This window comes from Clupea harengus, chromosome 3 (assembly GCF_900700415.2).
Source record: "Clupea harengus chromosome 3, Ch_v2.0.2, whole genome shotgun sequence".
NCBI lineage: Eukaryota > Metazoa > Chordata > Actinopteri > Clupeiformes > Clupeidae > Clupea > Clupea harengus.
In genome coordinates, this window is record NC_045154.1 from 10781922 (window position 1) to 10809421 (window position 27500).

The following is a 27500-nucleotide window of genomic DNA, read 5'->3' on the forward strand; positions in this document are numbered from 1 at the left end:
CCTGTTTTAAGAGTTCGGTTGCGTTTCACGGACTTTTGCTACCATAATGCCACAGGGTTTTTTTTTTTTTTACGTGACCTGGTTCGCTGAAATGTGTTTTCTTTCTTCAGCCTAAATAAGCCCCCTGACATCCAGCCAGCCTCTTGTCTTAATCACACGCTCTGCGCTATAAATAATTAATATATTTAAATGAGTGGGATTTTTTTGCCTCCTTCTCAATTCAAGAGAACGCAAGATGAGAGTCGACGCAGAACAAATAATTTACATATGCAAAGTAGCCTCACAGAGCAGGAGGTGGAGACGTCTTAGTGAGAAGCCTACCTTCCTTCAGCACTCCACAAATGTTCCGTTTGAAAACCCAACTAACAAGCATCCCTTAACATAAATGAAGAATTAGCTCTGTGGAAGTTATGTGAGAACTGTTTTGTTTTTCTTTTGGTAGACCTTCTCAAGTTTATCCATACAGCTGTAAGCCAATGGCCTCTAGCACAGAGAAAGTCCAAAGACAAGACGTTCCCTCAGTTTGTGTGTGTGTGTGTGCATGATGCATTTACATGGTTAACATATTCTCCAGGTACCTGCATACACAAGTAAAAGGGTGTAAAACGAAGAACTTTGCCAGAGGCTGTTATCTCACTCTCTGTAACTCGCTCCGCAGACTCACCCACTTTGAACTCCTTCAAAGGCTCATCTGTGTTTTCTATGTATGACAGCGCGCGCATAGCTAACGTCAAACTCGCTCTCTCTCTATCGCTCACAGAAGACAAATGTCTGCTGTTTAGCATGACTAACAATGCCGAACTCTTGAAAAGACATGCTATCGCTGCTCTCACTCTCTCCCCTCACGGTTTACACTGAAGTGGGGTTACTAATGAGGTGCTATTGGGTCTGTTCACATGTTGGGTGCGATAATGCAGGCCTGTTAGGCCGAGTTTACTTAAGTCTCTGTCAGCCAAATCCACTCAACGCCCTCACGGCCAGGCCTGAGCGCCTGCAAAGCCATCGTTAGCCTTTGACCTCCTGTCATCTCGCTGTTTGAAAGAGAAATGAGTGAGGGGGAAAGACAAAGAGGTGGTTTAGAGGAGCTTTCCCTTTAAAAACAATCTCATGGACTTTAACTCTATGTAAGACCTTTGTGTCAGTGTAACCTTACACGATGGTTAGGTTTCCCCACACCGTGTAATTGGTTGAAGAGTGTTTGACCCATGGTCTGTCTGATGAGAACATGTAGGTCTCACCTGGAACATTATTGCCGTACTTGTATGAAAGGGATAGTTTGTGTGGATACGTTGTTTGTTTAAAGCCTAATAGGTGTACAATATTATATCCTTGTTAAAGATGTGTTTCAGGTTAGCATTCTTTTTTTTTCACTTTGCAAAATATTGTGAAACAGTACACAAACCATTGCAGACGAATGCCAGCCGTGATGTTATTCATGAAATCATGCTCCCTCTCATACACTTCCATCACCTGTGCTTTATCTCCACCTCATCCATGTCTGTTGTATATTGGCCCACCTCATCAGGCGATGCATAAAAACCCTGCCAGATATCTACTCCCCTCATTCCCATTATAATATGGCACAGGCGTTTGACAGAAAGCCAGAAGGAAGCCAGTATGGCTTTGGCCGCAGTAGAAGGTGTTCGGTTATTGACCTGCAGGCATTCTCATGGGAAGAAACCCCAGACAAAGGAGCTGCGCAGAGCGGAGAGCCAGCGCTGAGCGCACCAGGCTGGGGCCACAGTGGGCTCTCCCTGAAATATGACTGCGGCCCTTTCACATGCCACGTCTGGGCGATGACACAGAGTTGGCACAGGGAGGATGAGCTCCTCGCCTCGCCTCACAACTGCCAGTGTGTTTCCTCCTTTTTCACTCTCTTTTTCACTCTCTCTCTCTGGCTTTTCTTCTGCCACTCACTCTCGTTTTTTTTTCTTCTTTGGCCCGCTTTCTTTCTTTCTCTCTTTCTTTCTTTCTTTCTCTCATTCATTTTGTTTCACATGCTGGCACAAACAGAAAGAGTATTGTGCATTGTTCCGAGCATGCACTCTCTTCTCTTGCTCCCTCTGCCTTCTTTGCTGGGGCTCCTCGGTCGTATCTGTGGATCGAGAGTGCGGAGAGACTTGGGTTTGTTGCACTCAGAGAGCCGACTGGGTCCTTCGGTCGTGGGTTCCTTCTTGTGGACACCGCAGTTTAACCTCTCTCTTTGCATTCCTCTCGGGGAGTCAGTTTTGTGGGTTTTTTGTTTTAGTATTCCGATTCGGCTGTTTTGTTTTCGCTCCTGTCGTTTGCTTTACCTCTATTTTAGAGGCCAGTGTCTGTGGGCCATTAGCCGTGAGGGGAGGGTTATAACTGTGGAGATGGGGTCGTTCTGTAGTGCTTATTTCTGCTGTTGTTTCTCGTGGGAATATGTGCTACCGACCCCGTGAAACCGCCCAAGATATTTTGATGATAAATGAAGTAGATGACTGAAGACCTTATATGGTTTTTTTTTAAGGAATTTGCGTGGGAGAGGGAAGAGGGAAATTTGAGAGAGGGGAAGCCCAGACTCTAGCAGATTGGGCCGCATCTGGGCCAGATCTGGGCCTGGCAGGGCGGGTGGGAGGACGGCAGTTCTGCTCTCTGCCTGGATCGTCATTGGTGTGTGGATGATGTGGAGCAGCACTTGTGTCATAACAGTCAGACTGTGAGCTGTTATCAGCATCACTCCAGCTGGGTCTCTTAGATGCGCGTGCCCTCTCTCTTCTCTCTCACCTTCTCTCTCACCTTCTCTCTCTCTCTCTTCATGTTTTTCTTTCTGTCTGCCTCTCCCCTCCTTTATGTACTCAGCCTCTCTCTGCCTCTCTCTCTCTCTCTCTGCTTCTGTCTCTCTCTCACTCTCTCTCTCTCTGCCTCTCTCTCTCTCTCTCTGTCTCTCTTCCTTGTTCTTGTAGCCACCCACAGCTCTGAGGCATCCCTAAGTACAAGCAGAACATCTGTCTTCTTCACACAGGAATTGGAAAGCCCTTCATATTAGAAAGACCGTGGTGGGACACAGTAATGTGCAGAGAGAGAGATAATGAGATGGTGCCACACACACACACACACACACACACACACATACACACACGCTCTCTCTCTTTCTCCGTTTCTCCCACTCACACATGGAAACTTCTGTACTCTTCAACTTGCATACCTTGTACTTTCTATTTGAGTTTTTTTTTAAACTTTTGTCACATTCTCCCCTCCTCTCCCTCTTTTCTTCACTCACTCCCTCTCGCCTCCATGGCCCTTTTCTAGCGCGCTGTTTCTCCCACGGGCCTCTTCTCATACCTGAGCTTTCTCATCTGAGTCCAGTGTGGGACTATGCTAACTAACACAGGTTACACCTACCGCTGTCTGTCCCAGGCTTGTCTTGTACTGGCACATCCATACCTGTTATACGGATGGGGATGTTCAGCTAATTCTTAAACCTCTCTTTCTTCCTGTCCCCTAGAGTTTAGACACATAATTAGATGACATTGTTTCAGCAATGTTATAAACCTCAGTGCCTCAGTTGGCCAAACGGCCCTTACGGTGGATAGGGGGTCTTTTACTTGACAAAATGGAGAGTTGTTAAAAAAAAAATCACTCTGGCATTGGTGAGTCCCCAGAACTGAGCACTCCGCTCAGCGCTGTTCAGCTGGGCTCAGCGGCCGGGGGGACAGGGGCGGAAGGATGTGGTGGTGGTGCGGCGATACTCTCAGCCCCGTGTACGAGACCGTTCCCGCTGAGTCGGAGGAAGTCTCCCAGTGCTGCGCGCGACTGAGGCCAAAGAGACAAAGTCTCCTCTCGCTGCTCCACTTGTCTCTGAGCTTTGGAGTCTTTGAGCGCCCAATTGATTCTCACCACTCGGTCAAACAGAGAGCTTTTTCTTTTTTTTTTAACAAATATTCCTTCTATCCTGTCATGTTGTTGTTTTGTTGTTGTGAAATGCTAGTCTGCTGGTTTTATCTGCACCATATGGCTTTTTTGCATCCTAAGTGGCTAGTTGGCTTAAATGGAGACAAAGAGATGCATTAATGGTTAGATTTATCTCTGTTACCCTGTCTGCCCTTGGTAAAAAAGCAAGAGCGATTATGTGCCAGTAACTCTAGATGGGGTCTTGTATTCATGAAGCAAAGCAGTTGCTTGGTAGTTGTTGATAGTCACCTTCCTCTACAGGGATGGGGGAATGTAGCTCTGGGCTTCATGCCATAGTTGTTCCCGTGTTCCATATTCCACCACACACACACACACACACACACACACACACACACACACAAACGTGAACGCCGTCATCCCATCTGCTAACCAGGATGACAGGTGGATATGGTTGCTACTGGCAACAACACAAGGTTGTGGTTCCAGGTTCGATCATATGATCAAAGGCATGCACACACGCGCAGACGTGCCGACAAGCTGGTACTGAAGATCAAATGATTCGCTACATTCATCATGAAGGAATAGTGCCAGTTCCTTCACGTCAACTTTCTCTCCCCCCACTTTTAGACTCACACACACTCTCTCACATTCACTCAGTCTATTGTATGTGTATCTGATAATTAGATGTGGTAATTGTTGTCACCATGGGGACTGATTGCATCCTGGTGCTGTCGGCTCGTTGTCACATGTGTGGAGCTGTCCATCACAGGTTTCAATTATAGCACACACACGAACACACACAATTTCTAAAACGCATACCCACGTATATTAACACATTTTCTCCTAGGTGACCAATTACCCTTGACTACTGTCACACACACACACACACACACACACACACACACACATGCAGTACTCGTGCCAGAAGCAAAGGGCATATTTCACACCTAGACACCTCAGAGAGAGAGAGTGACAAAGACATTGGCTCTCAATTACAGCTACAGAATCCATGTGTGAATGGGGGGAAGGATGTGAGTGTGTTAGTATGTTAGTGTGTTGCTTTGTAAATAGGTGCATGTGTGAGTGGAATTTGCTGTTTTCCTAGTCTCTCTTTCTCTCTCTCTCTTTCTCTCTCTCTCTCTCACTCTCTCTCAGCTCTGTAAACAGTGCTCTTTTCTAATGCAAGGATAACACAAACTGCAGGGGGGATGTGTTTGTGTGGCCTCCTCAATCATGTCAGTGTGTGTGTGTGTGTTTGTGTGCGCATGTGCATGTGTGTATGTATTCACTCTCCCCCTCCTGTCTAATCCCTTTTTCAAACAACATATTTGTTTATTTGTGGGTCTCACTGGGGAGGGCAATCTGGCCTGACCAGTTCCCCATCCCCCACCACACACGCACACACACACACACACACGCACACGCACACGCACACGCACACGCACACACACACACACACACACACACACACAAACACACAGACTGTTTACTGAGATGCAAGGCATTCACTTGCTGGCAGGAAGAGGCTCTGTGACTGGCAGGCTTTTGGTCTTGCTCTCTCCACGCCTTATTATGCCAACATGGTGATCTTTTTGTCATTTTCTTTTTCTCCTTTTCCCCCCCATCTCTCTTTTTCACTCTGTTTGTTTTTGGGTGGAAAACGTGGAGTTCCTGAATGACTATGTGAGCTCTTGGATATGCACTCTCTCTGTCACCCTCTTTTCCTCTCTCTCTCTCTCTCCCTCTCTCTCTCTCACTCCTTCCCTCTATCTCTCCCTCCCTCCCTCCCTCATAGTATAGTAGGTTTTTGTTCTCTCTCTCTCTCAGTTGGTTGGTCGCATTGTTCCTGGACAGCATAATGTAATGAGTTTTGGAATGAAAAGGCCATTCTGGAACCGCCTTCACTGCTCCACATGGTTCTGCCGCCCTCTCTGTTAAACCTCTCAGCTCTTTCTGATTGATTGAGAACTGGCAGAGGTCTCCACACCTTGTCCTCCGCAGCATAGGAACAATCATTACACACACAATGTCTTTAAAACACATTTATAAATTCTCACTCTTTACTAGAGCTAGATTTATAAATGCTGAAATACAGCACACGGATGTTTTTTTTTATATATGTATTTACAAATGCTCAAATCGTTGAACAGGGACTGTGTTTGGCATTTCTTAGTCCCCATCTTTACACAAGGACTGTGTTTGTGTCTTCTCTGTTCTGTAGTAGAGGATTAGAAAAGGCTCGTTGAGGAGCTGTTGAAGGACGGGGTTCTGGTGGAAGTTTCACTCAGGCGTGAAGGTGACGGCAGTGAAGAAGCTAATTGAGACCCCAGAGAGATGTTTGGGAAACCGTGTGTATCTTTAGGAGTGCAGGATCTCACACACACACAGACTTTAAAAACACAGACAGACTGGCCAAGCGCACACACAGACATATTTAGCATTCATACCTAAAGCAGTTATTTATAGAAGCAGCACAGAAGCTGTTCCGTTAAAAAAGGAAGCAGAACTGTTCAGTTTGGCAGAGCTGTTCACTCAAGAAGAACTGTTCAGAAGCTAATTCTTACCTAAGGTTCAGGATAAGATTAAGGTGTTTAGAAGACGCTTTTGTCCAAAGTGACTTACAAAATCATTAAGATGAAGACTTAACATAACAACAAGATAAGTAAGTAATATGCATTGTAACGGTGCGGCTGCCCGTTACCACAGCGGTAATGCATTCCACGGTGAAAACAAACACACTAGACAACACAGCTACGAGCACACAGTTTATTTACACACGAACACAACACGCAGATTTCCCCGCGATTAGGACGGCATCCGTGAAGACACACACCGCAGACATACGGTGATTGAAGAGCAGTCCCTTCGGCGCGTGGCAGGCGTTGTACGGGGCTGGACAGTAACGGAGTGCGTTCTCTGCGGTGGATCATTGACTTCCTTAGGCAGGACACAAAGGGACGACCCGATCGGAAGTCAGGAAGGACCTTTCAACTCTAGGGCCGTCAGACGTGCCCACGCCAAGGGAGTGGGATAAGAGGGGTGTGTGTAATGTGTGATAACTATTGCGGTAAATAGTGTGCTATGTATTTATATAATATGATTGTCTATGGGGTAACCCGGCTATGTATGTGATTGAGAGTAAGTCGGAATATGGATATGGTTTAGTAATTGATTTCCGTGATATGTGCAATGGTTCAGGCCGGCTAAATAAAATGCCAGCGCAGAACAGGTGTCGAGAGATGAGTCTGAGGGGAAACAACTTCCCACCCCTTTTTGACGTCGAAGGTAACTCGTTTAGTTTGGAGAGCGACCAAGTGCTAAAGTTGACTCACGATTGTTGAGAGTTACTATGCAGGTTTGGAGCTGAATTGTTAGGGACCTATTTATTTGTTAAGAATTATTGTGTGGAGTTTTTGTTTCTTTTGTTTTTCTCCATTCTGGCGTGTTTGCCTATACTACCGGACATTAAACATTGGCCATTGGTCTACAAACCATCCGAGACACTGCCTCCACTTCTTTTCCATCGCCGCGAGGCCATCCCGGCTACATGCATAATGAAATTGAATTCATAAAACAATATTAAGTATAAATAAAAAATAAAACCATCAATTATTACTATAAAACCAAATACCAAAACTATGAATATATTTATAATGTATGCCTCAATCAAATTAACTAATGAGACATATGCTGTTATATGCTGAGTTTCTAAGCACCAAGGCTGTCGCTGGAACAGACAGCACTAGGTAGGTACCACGAACGAAAAGAGTCTTGACTGTGATCTCTTGCTGCTGAGAGAAGGCAAAGTCAACAGATGCCCATCAGAGGAGCAAAGTGGTTGAGGGGGGGAATAGAGCAGAGCTTAAATAGGCTGGTGCGAGGTTTCAATTCAATTCAATTCAATTCTAACTCAACCCCACAGAAAAGGAGGAACACATCTTTCTTTCTACTCCGATGGCTTTCTGTGGGTTAAAGTGTGTCACTGTGCCAGACTAGCATTTTTAGTCTTTGTTTCAGTTTTGTGCTGTGTGTCGGTAAATCTCTTCAAAATCAATTCAAAGATTGGCACTTTGGAAAATTGATCTTTTGAAATGCTTACTCCAGTGTGTATCGTGTATCCTCAGTCTGTTTGCGAAGGCAGGGAAAAATACATTACACATCAGCAGGTAGACAGGCCTTTTTTATAGTGCAGTAAAATATAATAATACTCCTTTTATAAAATAATTTAAATTAGTTCAATTCAAGTAAGGGAGAAAGTACTATGGAGAGGAAAAAACAGTTCAAGACTCCATAAACAGAAAATCAAGAAAAAATTGTATTGCATTAACTTTCAGAGTAGCATGCACAAAGCGTGTTCCACCTACCATTCAAAGCGCATAAAGTCGTGCTCCCGGAGAGTTTAAGAGCTTTACAGACCCACTGTGCATATTCCCCTCCATGCTGTCTAAGTGCGGACATTAATCGCTTCGGAAACGTCTTATCCACCATGGCTTTTCTCTAACTGTGCTGAGGAGCATGTGACAGGATTTGTGTGCTATGAAGCATCATGCCTGTGCCCTGCTAAAGACCTTTCCCAAACCTTCTCTCTTCATCTTCTCTTGTGACTAGGGCTTTATGGAGTACACCAATTTTTGCAGAGCATATAAGAAGTCTGTTACAAGTGCGGTATCTATTTATGAAGGGCTTTTCTGTTATTTCGGTCTGCATGTGTATATGTTGGTCACTCCGCCTGTTGAGCCTTGGTCTGAGTTACGTTGAGCTTGTTATCCTGCTTTTGTGAACTGTATATTTTCTCCTGGATTTTTTTTTACTGTTCATCACTAACCAATGTACTCCCCTCTCTCTGTCTTTCCCTCTCCCTCTCTGTCTGTCTCTCTGTCTGTCTCTACCCCACCTGCCCCCCACCCCCGTCCCATCCACATTTTCTCCCCCAGCCGAGCGATTAAGACTAACCAGGACCTGCTCCCCGAGACGCCGTGGCTCAACATCTTCTACGACGACTTCTGGGGCACGCTGCTGACACACAGCGGCAGCCACAAGTCCTTCCGGCCACTCTGCACGCTCTCCTTCCGGCTGAACTACGCGGCGGGCGGTCTGGAGCCGCGCGGCTACCACCTGGTCAACGTGGTGCTGCACAGCGCCGTGGCGGGCCTCTTCACCGGCGTGGCGCGACAGCTGCTGGGCCACTCCTGCTGGTCGCTGCTGGCCGGCCTGCTCTTCGCCGCCCACCCCGTGCACACGGAGGCGGTGGCGGGCGTGGTGGGCCGGGCGGATGTGGGCGCGGCGCTCTTCTTCCTGCTGGCGCTGCGCTGCTACGCGCGCCACTGTGCCCTGCGCGACGGCGTCGGCAGCCGGTGGAGGGCCGGGGCGTGGCTGGGCGCGTGCCTGGCGAGCTCGCTGGCCAGCATGCTGTGGAAGGAGCAGGGAGTGACGGCGCTGGCCGCGGCGGCGCTCTACGACGTGTTTGTGGTCCACCGGCTGAGGCTCTCTCAGCTGCTTACGATCCTCTTCAGGGTAAGTGTGTGTGTGTGTGTGTGTGTGTGTGTGTGTGTGTGTGTGTGTGTGTGTGTGTGTGTGTGTGTGTGTGTGGGTGGGTGGATTCAGGGATGGGTAGATAACCTGTGTCTGTAGATCAAAGGGATGCTAAAGTGTCAGGATTCACCAAGGCTCCTGTAGCTGTGTGTGTGTGTGTGTGTGTGTGTGTGTGTGTGTGTGTGTGTGTGTGTGTGTGTGTGTGTGTGTGTGTGTGTGTGTGTGTGTGTGTGTGTGTGTGTGTGTCATTTTCCATTCTGATTGGGTTCCTCCAATTGTGTGTGTTTAAGTGAGCATGCACTGTGCACTGTCTTTGTATGTCTGTGTCTGCGGATTTGTGTGTGTGTGTGTGTGTGTGTGTGTGTGTTTGTACGAGTGTGTACCTGTGGGAATTGCTGTAGTTGGTTGTTAGGTTGTTTCTCATGTATTTGGTTTCTTTCCCCATTGCTTTCTTCACCCCCAAGCTAGAGGCCTCCAATTGGAAAGTTGATATAAGCATATATATAGTGAGTGAGTGAATGTGTGTATGTGTGTATGCGTGTGTGATATGTGTGCGTTGTTTGCTTTTCATTAGGGTGTAATTTGAAAAACATTTCACCGTGTGTGCACAGCTGGTTGGATGCGGAGGGAAAAACTGTTGTTTTTTCCCCTGAATGCAAGTCAAATATACAGAGGGAGAGGTGGAAGCAGAGGAGAGAGGCCTGTACGCCGGCCGGTTGTGTTGGTGCATCCTGCCTGTTCACAGAGGCAGAGAGAGAGCATGCACTCTAACACATGCCTGGACACACTTGGCCTTCCTGGAGCATGTGTATTTGTATGCGTGTGCGTATTTCTGTTTGTGTGTGTGTGTGTCTTTGTCTGTGCATGCATTTACACCTCTAGGGAATGTGTGTGTGCGTTTGTGCGTGTGTTGGCGTGTGTGTGTGTGCGTGTGCGTGTGTTTGTCTGAACATGCATACAAAAACTCTGAAGTGTGTGTGTGTGTGTGTGTGTGTGTGTGTGTGTGTGTGTGTGTGTGTGTGTGTGTGTGTGTGTGTGTGCGCACGTCACTGTGCTACTGCTGATGATGAGGGTTCAGGGCTGGGTGAGGGACACATAGGTTGATGATGTTTCTCCCGGGGTCCTTGACCATTCCAGGCTTTTGTGTACATGATCACATTTCTGATTGCTCGCCGTCTAAACACACTCTTGACCAGGGCTAGTCAATGCCAAAACACCACTCACCGCCAGACCGCCACACCACAAGCAATTTACACAAAGGGCAAACACACAAACCGGTTGAATCCCCGGTAATGGAATTTTAATTATTTAATCTTAATTGAGAATAAACTGCCTGTGATAAATTATTATTTAATGAAGCGTAATGATGTGAATGCGCTGTGTATACATGACAAAGCATTATACTGGCAATCCGTCTTCTGAGGATGTGTGTGTGTGCGAGGGAGAGAGAGAGAAAGAGGAAAAAGGATCCAGAGCGAGAGTTGTTGAGGTGGAAATGAATTGGGAAACAAATGGACGTCTCATAGTTGCTTTGTGCGGTGCTTTGTCCTAGGGCTGCTATAGCCAAGAGAGAGAGAAAGAGAGAGAGAGCGAGAGAAGAAAGAGATACAGAGAAGACCCTCTGAGAAAACCTGTGTCTGTATGTGTGTGTGTTTGTGTGTGAGTGTGTATGTTTGTGTGTGAGTGTGTATGTGTTTGTGTGTTTGTCTGTGAGTGTGTCTGTGTATGCTTCTCTGTCTCCATGCATGCCTTGTATGTGACTGCTTTCTGAAGACAAAAGAATGAGAGCGGATGCTCATTGAATGGAGACCTTGACTGTCAGGCTGCGTCCAGTTTCATCTATGTGATCGAAGCCTGTGTGTGAACAAGTGTGTGCACTTGTCTGTATAAACACGTGTGTATCTGTGTGTGTGTGTGTGTGTCTATGTGCGTATGTCTGTCTTTGTGTGTGTGTGTGTGTGTGTGTGTGACAGATAGAGAGACCTTTGGACAAAAGAAAGCTGTGGTTGAGTGTTGTGGTGCGAGCAGAAGCTTAGACAGTCTGGCGGTCCTCTGGCACTTATCTGTGTGGTCAAAGGCTGAATCTAGACATGTGTGTACACATCTCTGTGTATGTCGCTCTCTCTCTCTCCCTCTCCCTTCCCCCTCTCTCTCTGTCTCTCTCACTCTCTCTCTCTCGTTCACACTCTCTCACACACTCTCTCTCTCTCTCTCTCTCTCTTCCTTCCCCTTCTCTCTCACTCTGCTGTAGTTTTTGCACAATGTCTGATGCCAGTGGACCATTTCTCTATCGGTGTTGATGGCTGCCCAAAGCCTTTAATTGAAAGGGAAGAAGAAGACAGGACTCTGGTGCAAAGCCAGAACCCTGTGAAATTCACAGATCTTCATAAGAGATAATAAACACCACTTTCCCCCTTGTCAGCGGTGGGGACAGAATCCGACGATGAGAGTCGCACATGAATCTCTGAGGCCTAAGACTTCCTGTCTCTCTCTCAGAGTGTGCGTCAGGAAAGCAGGGAAGGGAGTCAGAGAAGTGCTGTGATTAAGACAAGGGGGAAACAGGAAAACACAGGCCACACGGCAGGACTGTTAGATTCTCTCTCTGTCACCATTTTAAAAACACACACAACATGCTGTTAGGCTTATAAACCCAGTCTGTCACCGTCTGAAAAAAAAAACAGTGGACCTGCTGTTATGCCTCTAGGCACTGTCTGTCTTTAAAAAAGTCAGCTGCTTGCTTTTCTCTCAACACTCACTCCTACAGCCTGTGCCACTGAGCTCAGTGAATACCACACACCTCTGAATTACAGCCTCGGAAAAAAACAAAAAGTCATAAATAACTCCTTCTCTCTGTCAGAACAGAGATCTTTAGGAGTGGAGTAGCCACATAATGGGAGTCACGGGTCCCCTGAGTATTCAATGGGCTCCTTATCTGATTGTGGTGGAGTCCATTACATTAGACGTGAGCTTCGTGTCAGCCCGGCTGTAAATCCTCAGCGCTGGCAGCCGAGTTGGTGGCAGGCAGATGAGCGAGGGCCACTGAGCTCCCTGCTAGGACCGCCAAGCCATCATCATGGCCGGCACGTGCGTCCTGGAAAGAGGTGCTTCCCTGGGGGGGGGGGGGGGGGGGGGGGGGGGTCAGGTCAGGCCCACCTCCCACATCTGAGCCGCTCCGCTCCAACTTTGCAGCAGTTTCGGTATTTGCCACAGAGAAATGTCAACGAGAGATGTGTCCGATTACCGTCTCGCCGCCTGACAAGACTCCCCGACAGGACCACGGCTCATGTCAGACACGTGTGATGTATTATTTAGAGCAACGTGTCATTTGCGCTGTGAAACGGCTCCCGCCGGAGTCATGGCAAAGGTTACACATCGGGAAGACGGGTAATGGCAGGTGCAATGTATTATTAATGATGCATCATGGGCACTTTGTCAAACAAGGTGTTTCTCCTTCTATATTTGTCATGCAAGAGGGCTATTTCCTGAGTGTGTGTGTGTGTGTGTGTGTGTGTGTGGGTGTGTGTGTCTGTGTCTGTGTGAAAGTTACAGCAATTGTGCCATTTCCTGTTAGCAATGATGTAATTTCCTTGCACTTGTCGTGCGAGGGGGCCATATTTTGTGTGAGCGCACAACAGAGTGGCGGAGGCAAAGCAGAGTGGAGAGCGATTTATTTGAACAGCCTAATGAATCTCCTCCCTGATTTCATGCTGTATTTATTATATCAGTGTTGGGGGATATCCTGCGTATCTGGCCCTGCTCTGACATGCGAGGGACCAAACCACGCAGGATTAATCTCTGCCCTGCAGGCCTGTCTGAGTTTGTGCGTCTAATCTGTGTGTGTGTGTTTGAGTGTGTGAGTGTGTGTGTGTGTGTGTGTGTGTGCGTGCGCTGTGATGGTGTAATTTCCTGTGAGTGTTTGGGAGAGGGCCGAAACTGGACGCCTGTGAAAGATTGAAGACAGAGGTCAGTGGGACTGGACAGTAGGGATGTGAATCAGAAAGAGCGCCTCTCATTCGCTAATAAATCTGTACAATTTGCAACATTTGTGTATTGCAGTGTACTGTAGGGCTTTTTCAGAGTTTTTTTTTTTTAAATATTTTTTTCATATTTCTCCCCCTAACTGACTGTCTGCGTGAGGCACCTCAAACAAAATGTTTGTTCATACAGTAAGTCTCTTTTGTCTAGCTGTGTCTATTGGAAAAGTAATAAACACAATGACACCTAATACTAAAATGCCAATTGTTTTCCTTTTTTACACTTGGTATTCCCTGCTCTTTTATGAAATGTATCCATATGAAGGTAAGCAATGCCACGTTTATAGAATTTGCTTATTTTAATTAAAAATGGACAATTAATGTCTACATGAAAAACATGTAAGAACTGTATCAGATTGCATCACCTCGCATCTCACAGAATCGCGTGGAATCGTTCCGTATTGTAATGTATTGTCCCAGAATCGTATTGTAGCTCATGTATCTACATAAGTATCGGATCGTCTTATAAAGGAGAGATACACACCCCTACTGGACAGGGTTGTGTGTGTGTCTGTGTGTGAGCGAGTGTGTTTAGGGACAGTAGTTCAGGATGTGCACATCCTCTGATTACGGCAGTTTCCTCTAGCGGACGTACAGCCGTTTAACTTGATTGGATGGTGTGTTTGTGTGTTTGCGGGGGGTGTTCTGTATTCTTTGGTATGTCTACTATGTATCTGAGTTTGTGATCAAGTATCAGCTGTTTGATATCATTGTCCACTCGTTGTTGAATAGAACACTGACAACTACACTGCATGTATGCGTTCATGTTCTGTCTGTGTGTGAAGGACTGCGTAACAGGACAAGTGTGTTTGGGAGTGAAGCTTAAGTACATTCACACATGTGGACTGTAGAGGGCCTTGTGCTGTACGGCCTGTTGGCTGCATCCCTCTCTCTTTAACTCTGGGGGATTTTTTTATGGGGAGCTTTGGTGGAACTCGGGGATGCTTTTGGTCGTCGCTCACCCTTTAAAAAAAGAAATGAGACCAAAAAAAAAGGGAAGCGCTTCCCTTTCACAGCCAATCAGGACGATCTAGTGTACCAGCGCTTCAACAGATGTTTCAGCACTGGGCTGGTGAAATGCCTCTTGGCCCAACCCTCTCCCTCAGTTTTCCTGTTAAACTGATGCCACAGAGAGAGAGAGAGAGGGAGAGAGCAGTGGAAAAAAACAAAGAAACTAAAAGGCTGTGATGAACAAACACCCTAAAATATCCGGCACCGCAAACATCTGCCTGCACCACAGTTCTTCTCGTGAAAAAAGGCTCTCTCTCTCTCCACTCATCTTATGTCGTCTCGTTCTTTTCTCGTTTCGTCTCGTCTCACGGGAAAGGCCCGTTGCATCAGCAGCGGCAGCAGAAGCACTGTTTTTACTGTGGGAAACCCTGGGTCAGGGTCAATTAAATAATACTCACGTCACCACCGTGACCGGCCGCAAAACATACCTCTCGACAGTTTTACAGTCGCCTCGCCTCATCTATGCGGCTTCTTCTCGCTTCCCTTTTTTTTATCGCTGTGGAGATAGCATTTTTATAGAAGGAGGCAATATTCCTCCCATCTTACATTTGAATGGCTCTCAAATGTAACGTGCCTGGCACCAATTGCATAAGTGGTGTAATCACTTTATCTTTATGTGGAAAACATAACAAAAAAAACAAACAAAAAAAAAGAAGCTTTTATGAGCACGTGTTCTGGGTGGAACTAGTTAGCGGGCTCATTTTCAGTAAGAGATACTGAAGTCAGACACAATTAGCACACCTAGTTTGGCGAGCGCGGCGCAGTCCTCTCGGTGTGAGCTCAGTGTTTATGCATTAGAAATGCGCAGTAAAAACGTCTTGTTCCCCAGGACTTGGCAATTCCGCTGTTTTTCCACTGCGCACATTGCCGGTTTGTTGTGCTATTAAAGCGAAATACTTTAACCACTCCACGACAAACGGTTATCTCTGGGGATTTCTTTTGTCTTAATGGGAGTGTAAGTAAATAAATGAAGGGGGGGGGGCACACTGTTGTTTATTGCATACATGCGAGTAAACAGTTTATGTATGGGGCCTGAGAAAGGGTTCAGTGCCCTCAAGCGCTTTTAGGAGAGCAGTTTAGTCCTATTGTTATGGCGCCTCCGCAGACTGCTACTTTCAGCAGCTATAATCTTCTAGTCCATGGAGAGGGAAAGAAGTGATGGTTACATCACACGCACACACACACACACACACACACACACACACACATGCATATACCTCACTCCTCATATAAATACATACACACACAAAGTTTGTGTCTGGCCTCCTGTCTGTGTAGTGTGTGTACGTAGCGAAGCAGTGTTTTATTTGGGTGGAACAGCTCCCAGTCTCTCCGCTGTCATTTATCAAGCAGCAAGGAACATGACATATTGTGTTAAATGCAGCCTAACCGGCTGGGCTGGGTGTACGTTGGCTGGGTGTGTGGGTGTACCTGTGAGAGAGAGAGAGGTGAGTGTTTGTATTTGGGTGACCAGATAAAATGTAATATGTGGGGGCTGGGAGCAGTAAAAAGACCATGGAAACAATATTTGATGGTTTGACTGCACACATATAGATGGTGAACCAGACAAAGGCAAACATGAACACACACACACTAACACACACAGATCACTCCGCTGACACTGACAAGTGTGAGAGAGGCAAATATTTATTTAGTGATTCTGTGGAATTTAAGGTGTGTAAAAACCAAAGAAAAAATCAACCATCTGTACATCAACCATAACCTACACTTGTGTTAGGATCTTATTAAAGCATTATTCAGAGTGTTTTCCTACTATCAGTTGTATGCATTGTATACGATAGCAGGCTACTGGTTTTGTTGTTGCTTAGCAACATGTGATAGTTTCAAGAAAGAAGGTGGCAGAGGCTTTGCAGCAGTGATATCCTCAGTAATATAATAGCACAGCTGTTGCATAACAAACAAACCTGGAGTTGTGATGACTGCAATGGACTACTCACTGAGCATCTGCAGCATTGAACATGTTGCTACATCGCATCAGCTAGCTTGCCATGATCTGTCACTGACTGCCAATTGAATAGCATAATTTTATTTGGTCTGCTAGCTTGGAAAACAGATTTTATTTATATTGGTTTGGAGAAAAGAATGCCAGCACAGTTCACATCCACCAATAGGCCTTTTTTAAAGATCTTTATGAAATTATTAATTCACAGACTTGGCTACATCCTAGGTTGTGCTAAAGCTGTGTACAGTGTCAGCCCTGAACAACCATATTGCATAGAATATCTGCCATTAAAAACAGGTTATTAGCAGCCAGAACCTTAATGCAAACTCCTTACAAAACACCTAGCAAGCTAAATAGCATACACTCATTACTATTATTACATTACTGGTTAGCTAGTTGTTGTTGGAATTGAAAACCCATTATAACTTTTTGTTTTTAATAGTATGACAGGCGGTTGCGTTTCATGGTGTTGCTGCACTGTAGCTGTCTAATTACGAAACTCACTGCAAGCTAATGGTATGGGGACTCCTTCGGTGGTTTCTGTACATGTCATTGTAGTCTCCTGCACGAAGTCATAGTTTTCAAATGGGTTCTCACGGAACTGTCGTTGCTGTGGGCTGATGTCCTCAGCTGACCTCAGGGGCCCCTCTTCCAGCTTGGGTCTGTCGTGGTGCCCCTGGCTGGGTGTGCCAGCTTTAGATTTAGATGGCAGAGGCACATCTGGGCACATCCACCCCCCCCCCCCCCCCCCCCCCCCATGTCTGTCGCACTTTCTTCACCTCTCATCACCTCCCCTTCCTTTGGGCGTGAATCGCTGGGTGAGGGCAAGAGTGTGACCTCCTGCTCTCACTTTGTCATCTCTCCTCTCTCTCTCTTCCTCTGTCTCTATCTTTCTTTATATCTGTCAAATATCTCTCCCTCTGTTGCTAACTCTTTTTGTTGTTAACTCACTCTCTCTCTCTCTAGCTATCTCTCATCCACACTTCTCTTTATCCCCTGTCTGACCTCACCGCTTGAAGCACCGGACGATGGCCACTGTGCCGCCAGTCACACGGCGGTCACACGGCGGCTAAATTTAGCCCGGCCATGGTCAGCCTGTCTGTGAGTGTGAGTGTGAGCATGAGCTTGCGGCTCGAGGCTGTCAGCTGACTACTTTCAGTGTCACTTTCCCAGCCCAGGGAGGAATCCCACTCGAATCCTGTGAGCATTTGCTGTTTTGCGCAGCGTTCACCATTTTTTTGTTGCCTCTGCTAATCAGTCTAGCCTGACTGTTGAGCGTGAGGCGCTGATATCGGTGTCTGTCAGCTGGTCTCCACAGCACAGCACAGCACTGCACAGCACAGCCCTGATTAGGCTCTACAGACATACTCCCATCTGCTGTAAACACATCAGGCTGAGCTGGCAGTCAGTCCACCCGAAAACAAGAGAATAAATGACACGATTAGAGAGAGAGACTGAGAGAGAGAGAGGGTGCTCTCTGCCTGATTTACTGCCTGTTTATCACCATCACTATCACTCATCTTGTCTTGTCACTCCTCCATCAGACTGATGTTTGGGTGGTGTGATTAGAACTCGCTCATGTCGTTTGAGGTGCCCTAATCCAGCTCGGCACAGGAAGTGTGCAGGCCGTGCTGCGCTGCTTTGGGGGAGTGTGAGCCAGTGTGAGTGGCTGGGCTGGGCTGGCTGCCTAAGTCTCTCCATCTGCTGCTTTCCCAGGCCTGGGTCGGGAGCTGAAGCAATTTCCCCCAGAAAACCGATTCAATTTAATTCAGTGCAGTGGTATAATGGAACTCTCTGTGTGTGTGTGTGTGTGTGTGTGTGTGTGTGTGTGTGTGTGTGTGTGTGTGTGTGTGTGTGTGTGTGTGTGTGTGTGTGTGTGTGTGTGTGTGTGTGTGTGTGTGTGTGTGTGTGTGTGTGTGTGTGGTAGTAAACAGCATTCAGGGAGCTCCGGAGAGAGAAACAGAAGAGAGAAAAAAACATGAAACAGCATCACCTCAGCTGAGTGTGTGTGTAGTCTGAGAATGAGTCATCTGCTGGGTCAGAGCAGCGTCATGCTAAGCCAAGGTGATAGGTTGTCATTCGTGGTTATGTGTGATGATGAAGTCGAGGGTGGGGGGGTGGTAGTGTTTGGGGGTCGGGTCGTCAAGCTGGAAAGGTCGCTGTGAGGGCTCCCTCTAACCCCCCCCCATACACACACACACACACTTCAACTCGTACGGAACATTCTCTCAGGGCAGAGGGTGGCGGAACAGACGTCATCTCCCTGCTACTGAACCGTGAAGACAGAGGTCTATTTTAGGGTCCTCTCCTGCCCTGAGGTTCTTCCACATCAGGCCACTTTCCCCTTCCCTCTGCCTGTGCCAGAGAGACATTACAGCAACTCAATCCACCAGATTGGCTGCAGTGGCTTCTGTGTGCCTATGGTTTTTGAAGTGTGTTCTGTGCGTGTGTGTGAGTGAGTGCATGTGTGTGTTCATTTCACCACACTGAAAGCTGCATTCCAGAAGGACTCACACACCTACAGGGTGAAAAGAGGGCCCCCATAGAAAAGTTGTATTTCTTAAAAATATAAAACAAATCTAACTTAGTTTTTGTGAGCTCTTAATTGGACACAAACTGAAAGGATTTGTAGTAGTTTTAATTTAAAAATCCTTAATTTGATGTTTAAAATTGCAGTGAGGCGCTATCTCATTGGCTGTTTGGCCATACTTGCAGAGAGAAGCCTCCTCATTGGCTGTGTTGGGTGGCAACTCAGGGTTCCGGGTGGTGCTTGGAAAGGGATTATTGCATATGGGTACACTGTTGTTCATGCTAATAAAGACATGAAAGACCATACTGATGATTTGCAGCTGCCCCACAATGTTTCTTTCTCAAGCTCTCCTCTCCCTCTTTCGAAATGGTTTCTCGCTGAGTTGCAGGCGGTATCCTGTGACGCGAGGTTTTTTTTTATAACATGGGAGCAGTGGAGTGGTCCTGGCCAAGTCTCGTTGCTCATTGCTCTGTTGTGACACATTGGAGTGATTACAGCGGCGGCGAAGCAAAGCCACATTTGGACACATCTTCCTCATAAACATGGAGTTAAGCATTCGGCTCAGCTGGGAGGAGAGAACTCCTCCTCGTCCTCCTCCTCCTCTAACCAGATCAGTACGGGCAGACAGGGCTTTCATGCATTCATTCGTTTTCATTAGTTCCCATCTGAATAGAGCAAAATAACTCTTCTCATCTCTCTCTTTCTCTCTTGGTCTTGTTCTCCCCCACAAAATCTTATATATGTATGAATAAAGGCTAGGTATGTGTATATATATACTTATATTATGTATATATGCACACACACACACACACACTCTCACTCATATTCAGACACACCTCATCACTCCACCAACCACACACACACACACACACACACAGGCACGCACGAGAAGGCTAACAGACACTAATACACACGCCCAGGTTCTGCCAACACGTCTGGCGTTTTCCACAGTCCTATTGAAATCACGGGGTAATGAGGAGGAATGCTGAATGTGGAGATGGCAGGCCATGCTTAGAGAACCAGCGCTCCAGTCAGACACACTCCTCAAACTCCACTCTTTGGGCTGTTTTTTTCGCCTTTCATCTTTCTCGCTTTTTTTTTTTCATATATAAATCTTGTCTTTGTTTTGGCTTGATATTCCCAGCAGCTCCCTCTCTCCAAAGAAGTGAGCAGAATCTTTTATCTCTCACTCCCTCCCTCCCTCCCTCCCTCCACTAGTTATCTCTTCTTGATTGTTTCTTTTTCTGTCTATTTGATTCTGTCTATCTGCTCTGATTCTTCTCTGATGGTTCCTGCAGCCTAAAAGACCATGAGGAACCACCTCATTACTTAGATGTCATCTTTGCAGGTATAGAAGATGTAGTATGTTGATGTTAGATGCTATCTAGATCCAATAACATGAATAGTGGTGATGTGAGATGCTATCAGGTCTTTCTGACATTAGTTATACACTGTGTGTGTGTGTGATAAGCATCTTTGGTAGCTACGCCAGTGTGTAATGTGACTGATGAGAGGGAAAACTGCGTGTGGAAGTTGTGATAACACTTGCCATATGTGTGTGTCGTGCGGCCTAATGGAGATGCCAAATGTTTCTGATGCTCTTCTATAACGCCCCCCCACCCCCGCCACACACACACACACACACACACACAAGCACACACATTCATCCACATACGCATATGCACACAAAGACTGAAGCAAAGGGAGTGTATCTTAGCAAGTTGCTGAACTGTGAAATTATGTTGCAGATTATTGTTTTCATACCTTTTTGAGTGTGTGCTTGGAAGACCATTTAAGTGTGTGTGTGTGTGTGTGTGTGTGTGTGTGTGCACGCCTCTGTGTCTCTTGTGCCTTTGTTCACTCGCTGTGTATATTCTTCTCCTGAATCCTGTCACATTCAGCCAGATGGAAGGCGCTCCATAGGCAATCCCATACTTCGGACTCTAAATGGAGTTTGTCAGTTCATCCCAAAGAGCAGAAAAAAAACAGTGAGTTAAAGAAAAGAAGAGAAAGGAAGATAGGACTGGGCTCTGTGGAGTTTTCATTTACTGCAGCGCGGTCGCTACATACTACAACTCACCAGGGTGCACTTCCTACTGCACTCCCACCCCCCACCCCCAGCCCCAAACACACACACCAGAAGGCAATGTTAGCACAGTCAGCCAGACAACAGCACAATGTTAGCACAGTCGGCCAGACAACAGCACAATGTCATGTAGATGAGGTAGCACAGGGCCTCAACCTAAAGATGTCGGGAGAACAAGCCAGGGTCAGACGGTGACCCATCCAGCTTTAATGTGACTGTGATGTGACTGGACGCTGAGAGCATAGTAACATTGTGAAGGTTTGAATCTGATTGAGACGATGGCTGAATGAGGCGGCAGTCCATGAGAGTGTAGAAGCAAAAACAGGAGCCCTGTCTGTCAGGATGAGCAGGCAGGTCTGGCATGAACTGTGGCGTGTGACGTTTATTGGCAGACTGTCAGGATCAGGAGGTTTGGCGGCTCTGATAAAGAGCATTTCTTTACCGTGGCTCCTGCAAATGGTTCCCCCCTTGTTGCATTTGAGGATCACCATCAGACCACACCTCACTGGCCAACCCCGGTGCTGTGACGAGCATGACTCAGCGTTTTCATTCAGCCGTGTCACCCAGCAAAGCCGAAAAACGTCCAGAGCAAATAACGGTACAAGGGGAGACCGAGAGGGAGAAGGAGAGAGAGAGGGAGAGAGAGAGAGAGACAGAGAGAGAGAGAGAGAAGATGGAGAGAGCAAGGGAGCTTGTGTAAGCACGGCCTGACTGTGGTTTCACGCAATAAACATGTGCTGAGAAATGTTTCTCCTGTTCTTACCCGTTTGGAAGGATTGAGGTTTCTCGTTCTCATAACATTGTTTTTGAATAGAGTTCCCCTGACCCCTCTCTCTCCCTCTCTGATGCCGCGCGGAGTGTATTTGCCTTTAATTAAGACACATGGTTAAAGGTATTTCTCTTGGCCGCGCCGGTGGGCTGAGTGTGTGTATTGTTAAGGATCGGAGCCCCAAAGTCATTTTTCTTCGCTCATATATAGCGTGGCAGCGGTGATATGAGAGCTGCCCTGAAGAAACACGCCGGGGGTCGGAGTGAGTGAGCCGACCCTGGCTTACCCGAGGAGGACCCAGCTCACACATTGACAGCGCTGGCTGTGCTGTACCCCCGCACTGCTCTTTCCAGCGCTGACCACACTGTGCTGTTTGCTCTGTGTTCGCTGAGTTTCAGGCCACTCGGATCTCTGTCACTATCTCTCCCTCTCTTTCTATTTATGTCTCTATTTATCTTTGCGTGTGTAAAGGAATAAACACACACACACACACACACACACACACACACACACACACACAAACACACACACACACAAACTCTCTCTTTATGTTTTCCCTGTGGATAGTGTGTGTCCTGTAAGTGCCACTGCACAGTGGGTTTAGTCTCTCTCTCTCTCTCTCTCAGTGTGTGGGGGGGGGGGGGGGGGAGCCTCTCTTTCATTCCCATTCTGACAGATTGAGTCCATGAGTTGTGTGGGAGGCACTTCAACCTATAATTCAGGAGTAGACTCATTTCAGCTCCGTTATGTTCATATGCTGTGCTTCCACTGTGACAGCACAGCCTTCTTTCTCTCAGTTGTTCTTGGCATCCTTGTAAAATGGATAGGTATACTCTGTGTGTGTGTGCTTGTGCTTGTGTCTGTGCTTGTGTGTGTGTGTGGTGTGGTGTGTTGTGTGTGTGTCTTTATCGTAATCTTAATCTGCATCTGTATTTGTATCTGTATATGTCTCAGCATGTGACATGCTGGTTCTAGTGAGTTTGTTTGTGTTACTTCCAGAGGCAGTTGTTCTCAGGGGGCCACCTTGTGTTTTATCCACACAGAAACCACCTACCTCCAATGTCAATATGTTACAGTCTGTGTGCCTCAGGAATGTTCTTTTGTGTTTGTGTGTGTGTGGGGGGGGGGGGGGGGGATGCGCATGTTGCCCATGTTGCCCATGTTGCCCATGTTGCCATTGTGATTATGGCTGGCAGGAACAGGGTGGTATGGTACTAGAGCCTGGGTACTGCCCATGTAAACCTCTATTTCACTGCACTGGGCATTTTCCCATTCCGTGCGTGGCTCTTGAGGTTTTTTTTTCCAAATTGGTCTCCGCGTCTCTGGCTCTCCACTCGAGAGGCATTTAGTTTAATATCGATGGCTGAAAATGAGCTCTTAAAATGCTTTGTGGTTCCCTCCCGAGACATGCAAGAGCACATTATACCGCCCTAATGGCTTTATTTCAGCGCCTTCAGTCTTGGAGTGACGCAGAGCCTCACATAACAATAGTGCCTCCTTCTAGACGGCATGCTGTCCGTCTTATGGCTGGACTCAGCTGCTGATGGTCGTCCTGCTCTGAAGATGGTGTCTTACTTCCATCCACTTACTTTGTTTATAAATCAGTCGGGATTAAGGATTGTGCAGACTACCTAAATCCAACAAATAAATAAGGAGATAAATATGTCAACTGCCCGAGCATCCGGAAGACAGAGGAGTGCTTGTCTTTCCCTCCGGGGCTAAGTCTTCCCCTGATGCTTATCTGACTGGTGTGTCGTGCAGTCATGGCTTAGGCAAGTGTTTTGTTTAGCTTATCTCTAAAGGGCCGGAGCCAGTAAACGTCTCTGTGTGTTTCAGGAGTCTGTTCCTCCCTTGGCGCTGTCTGTCAGATGGGTTTATGGGTCACATATACACACACACACACACACACACACACACACACACACACACATTGAGAGAAATAAAGAGAGAGAGAGATCAAGAGAAAGAGAAAGAGAGAGAGAGAGAGGAAGAGGGAGAGCGAGAGCGAGGCTGTTCCTAGTACTTGTATCCCTCAACACTTTCTGGGATATGATGTAATTTGCCTGCTAGGCTTCTCATCTACTTTCAATCCCGTTTCTCTCACTCTCTCTCTCTCTCTCTCTAACTCACATACAAACACACACAGACTCATGCATGCACGCGCGAACACACACACACACACACACACACACACACACACACACACACACACACACACACACACACACACACTAACAGACACTCCTTCATGCACACACACACAATGGCTCGGCCCCTGGGCGCAGCAGGTTAAGTGGTTTGACCCCCTGCTTTGGCACCCATGGGTCTCAGCTTGAACTCTTGACCCCCTGCAGCTTCTCTCTCTCCCCATTTTCCCCTTCTCTCAATCAGCCCATCTCCTGTTATGTGTGTGTGTGTGTGTGTGTGTGTGTGTGTGTGTGTGTGTGTGTGTGTGTGTGTGTGTGTGTGTGTGTGTGTGTGTGTGTGTCTGTCTGTGGGTGTGTGTGTGTCTGTGAGAGAGAGAGAGGACTGAATTGAAAGTGGATGAGAAGCATTATCCTCTCTCTTCTCTCTTGTAACAGAGATGCAGGACATTGGTGCAAAAGTCCTCACCTCCAGATGAATCCAAGCCAATCCAGCTGTTTGGAAAGCCAGCATCACTGGGGACGTTTAGCCGCATGTCATGGCCTCCAGTGAACACTCAGCAAGGAAGTCAATTACTGTCCAACTTTATGCTCAGCTCGTAGATCCTCTGTCATGAGGTGCCAGAAAACTAATCCAGTTCACCATAAGTATGAGGAGAGAGAGAGAGAGAGAGAGAGAGAGAGAGAGAGAGAGAGAGAGAGAGAGAGAGAGAGAGAGAGAGAGAGAGAGAGAGAGAGAGAGAGAGAGAGAGAGAGAGAGAGAGAGAGAGAGAGAGAGAGAGAGAGAGAGAGAGAGTGTGTTCTGTTCGCCATGAAGCATGAGTGCGGTGTCATTTTGCCTTAAAATCAGGGGAGATTATACAAGCTTTGCTGCTGAGCTCGTTAAAATCTGCACTGGAATTTTCACCATCACAGGAGACGGACCGCATGCGCTGTTACACTGGGGTTTAATCTGAGCTCTCAGGCAGGGGGTCTGTTAGTCTGTGTGTGTGTGTGTGTGTGTGTGTGTGTGTGTGTACGCGTACGCGTGTGTGTGTGTGTGTATGCTGCCAAGACTTATATCTAGTTTATTAGAGCAAAATAGTATGGCAGCCAAAGAAATCCTTTAAATCTGCTGCTTCTAAATCTTAGCTGAACTGAAAGTTGAGTCCACTACCTCCCTCTCTCCTGCCCATGAAGCAGCTGAGGAATGATCCATACCTCCTTGTAGTGCAGCACACCCACCCCCCCACACACACACACCCTGAACACACATAAAGCTTGAACTCTTATATATTTTTCTTCTTGATTCATTCCATCCCTGGTCAGCCTTTGCAGGTTACAATGGAGAGTGGAGAGTGCGAAGAGTGATTCTTTTGTCTCCTGAAGCCTGGCCTCAATTGGGGAACAGCAAGCAACCCGACGTCTTAAAACCCCCACGCCACCCCTCGGCACCCCATTCCCCAACAGCCTCCCATTTTTCATTCATTTTTCTTCCCATTCGTCTCTGGCCACCAAGTATTCAAAGGCGAGGTGCTGTGCGGAAAAGAAAGCGTCTCTTTAATTGGACTATTTCGCTCCTCGTCTCCCATGATATTACCCTCACATGCCTGCCTCATAAAGACTAAATTGTTTCTTTCTGTAAACTGATTGAAACTGAATTAAGAAACAGACTGAGAGAAAGAGAGAGAGAAAGAGAAAGAGAGAGAGAGGGAGTATGTTGGGGAGGGGTAATAGGGGGAAAAAACTTGCCTCTCACTGAGTTGCTAAACCACTTATTTCGAGCTAAACAGGATTACGGACAAAGGAGACAAAGCAGGAATTCCTCGGACTGGCACGGCGTGCTAAAGCAACCATAGCAGGCAGCAGGGGAACGTTGCCCCACCATGCAGCTCTGCGCTGGACCCCTCACCGGCCAGGAGGAGACTTTGCATGTGTGTGTGAGCAGAGAGAGAGAGAGAGAGAGATAGATAAAGAGTGTGTGTTTTTGCCATGAACAGAGGCAGAGCGTGAGCTCGGGCAGATCCACATTTGGAGCAGAGCAGAGTGTGTGTTTGTGTGTGGCTTTAGGTAGATGTGTGTGTTTGTTTACCGTGGAGATAATGGCTGCCGCAGATTAGCCTCCTCACAAGGAGCTTTGGGTGGATCAGGGTGGCTAATGTGCTCCCTGTTGGAGCTATCAGGCTTGTTTCGGTCCAGGGCCTCTCAGACGCTTGCTCTCGTTTATTCTTCGATCCTTCAGTTTTCACTTCATTCGCACTCTGATGAAGTCTCCGTCCTCCGTTAGTTTCTCAGTCCGCCGCTCAATACCTTCATTGAATTCTTCTAACACTGGATATTCTCTTCCGTTCTCTCTCTTCTCTGTTCTTCCCCCTATCTCTCTCTCTCACACACACACAGACACACAGACACACACGCTCACACATAGTCTCTCTCTCTCTCTCACTCTCTCTCTCTGTGAGTGTAGTGGTCCCAGCCCTTGCATGCAGACAGCCCTTCCTCCTGTTAGCCATTGTCCAGGGCCTGACGCAGGCTGGCCCATTCCCCAGCGGTGACGCCGCAGCGGCAGAGACGTAACTGGAGGAGCAGCCGCTCCATCGCACATGTGGAGGCACTTAGCAGTGGAGGTCCTGCCCCGCAGCACAGCGAGGGAACGAGAGATAGAGGAGGAGGAGAGAGAGAGAGAAACAGCAGAGAGAGAGAGAGAGAGAGAGAGAGAGAGAGAGAGAGAGAGAGAGAGAGAGAGAGAGAGAGAGAGAGAGAGAGAGAGAGAGAGAGAGAGAGAGAGAGAGAGATGACATATGTGTTTTTCTCCTTGCTAGGTAGGAGTGAGTGTGTGAGTGTGTGTGTGTGTGTGTGTTAGTATGAGTGTGTGGGCCGCAGGCCAGAGACCATCAGCAGGGAGTTGAAAGTGGCACAGGGGGCAAAAGAGGATAGCCACCCCCGCGCACACACTAATACACACACTAACACACTCATCATTGCCAGAGGGTGGTCTTGTCTGGACCTTGTAAGGGGGAGAAAGCTGCCTGGCATGGGATGATGAGACTATCTGCAGGCAGTCAGCTGGATTTAGGACCATTGTTTGGGATGCAATGGTAGAGTGGGCCCACGGTTCAGTATGCATCACGTTTTTTTGGTCCACAGTAATGGTACGGTTAATTAAAAACACGTTGCCCTTTATTTTATTTTTTTCTATAGACAAATAAAACTTCTGTCTCATCTAAGAGTGAGGTAGCTTTCAGTTGCTCTGGAGGTCTATCAGTGGAGAGAGCTACACAGAGTGTCGGTGTCACTGCTTTTTTCGATTTCTTTCCGTGATGTTTCATATCGGGAATTACTTCGCTAAATAAATGTGTGTGGTAGGGGACTTTGTTCACTCGGTTAATTTTTTTTCATCAGGTGACGAAATCCAGATTCAGTCAACACTGTATAGGGCTGCAGATCTTTGGCTATGAATGCTCTCACTGCTTTTACTGTAAGGGGAGACCAAATAAAGTTGTAACACAAGTTGTTTTGTTTTGCATTGTATTTTGCCTTGTTGCAAAAGATCAGCAGAAGTGACTGCTTTCA

General features: G+C 47.1%; 1 protein-coding gene across 1 annotated transcript in view; it reads left to right on the top strand.

The window, feature by feature from the left end:
- tmtc2b (transmembrane O-mannosyltransferase targeting cadherins 2b) overlaps positions 1–27500 on the top strand; it is a 125188-nt gene that overhangs the window by 43148 nt on the left and 54540 nt on the right. The window contains exon 2 of the mRNA XM_031564539.2: positions 8814–9393. Coding sequence (XP_031420399.1) covers positions 8814–9393 — 580 coding nt within the window. The remainder of the gene's footprint in view (positions 1–8813; positions 9394–27500) is intronic.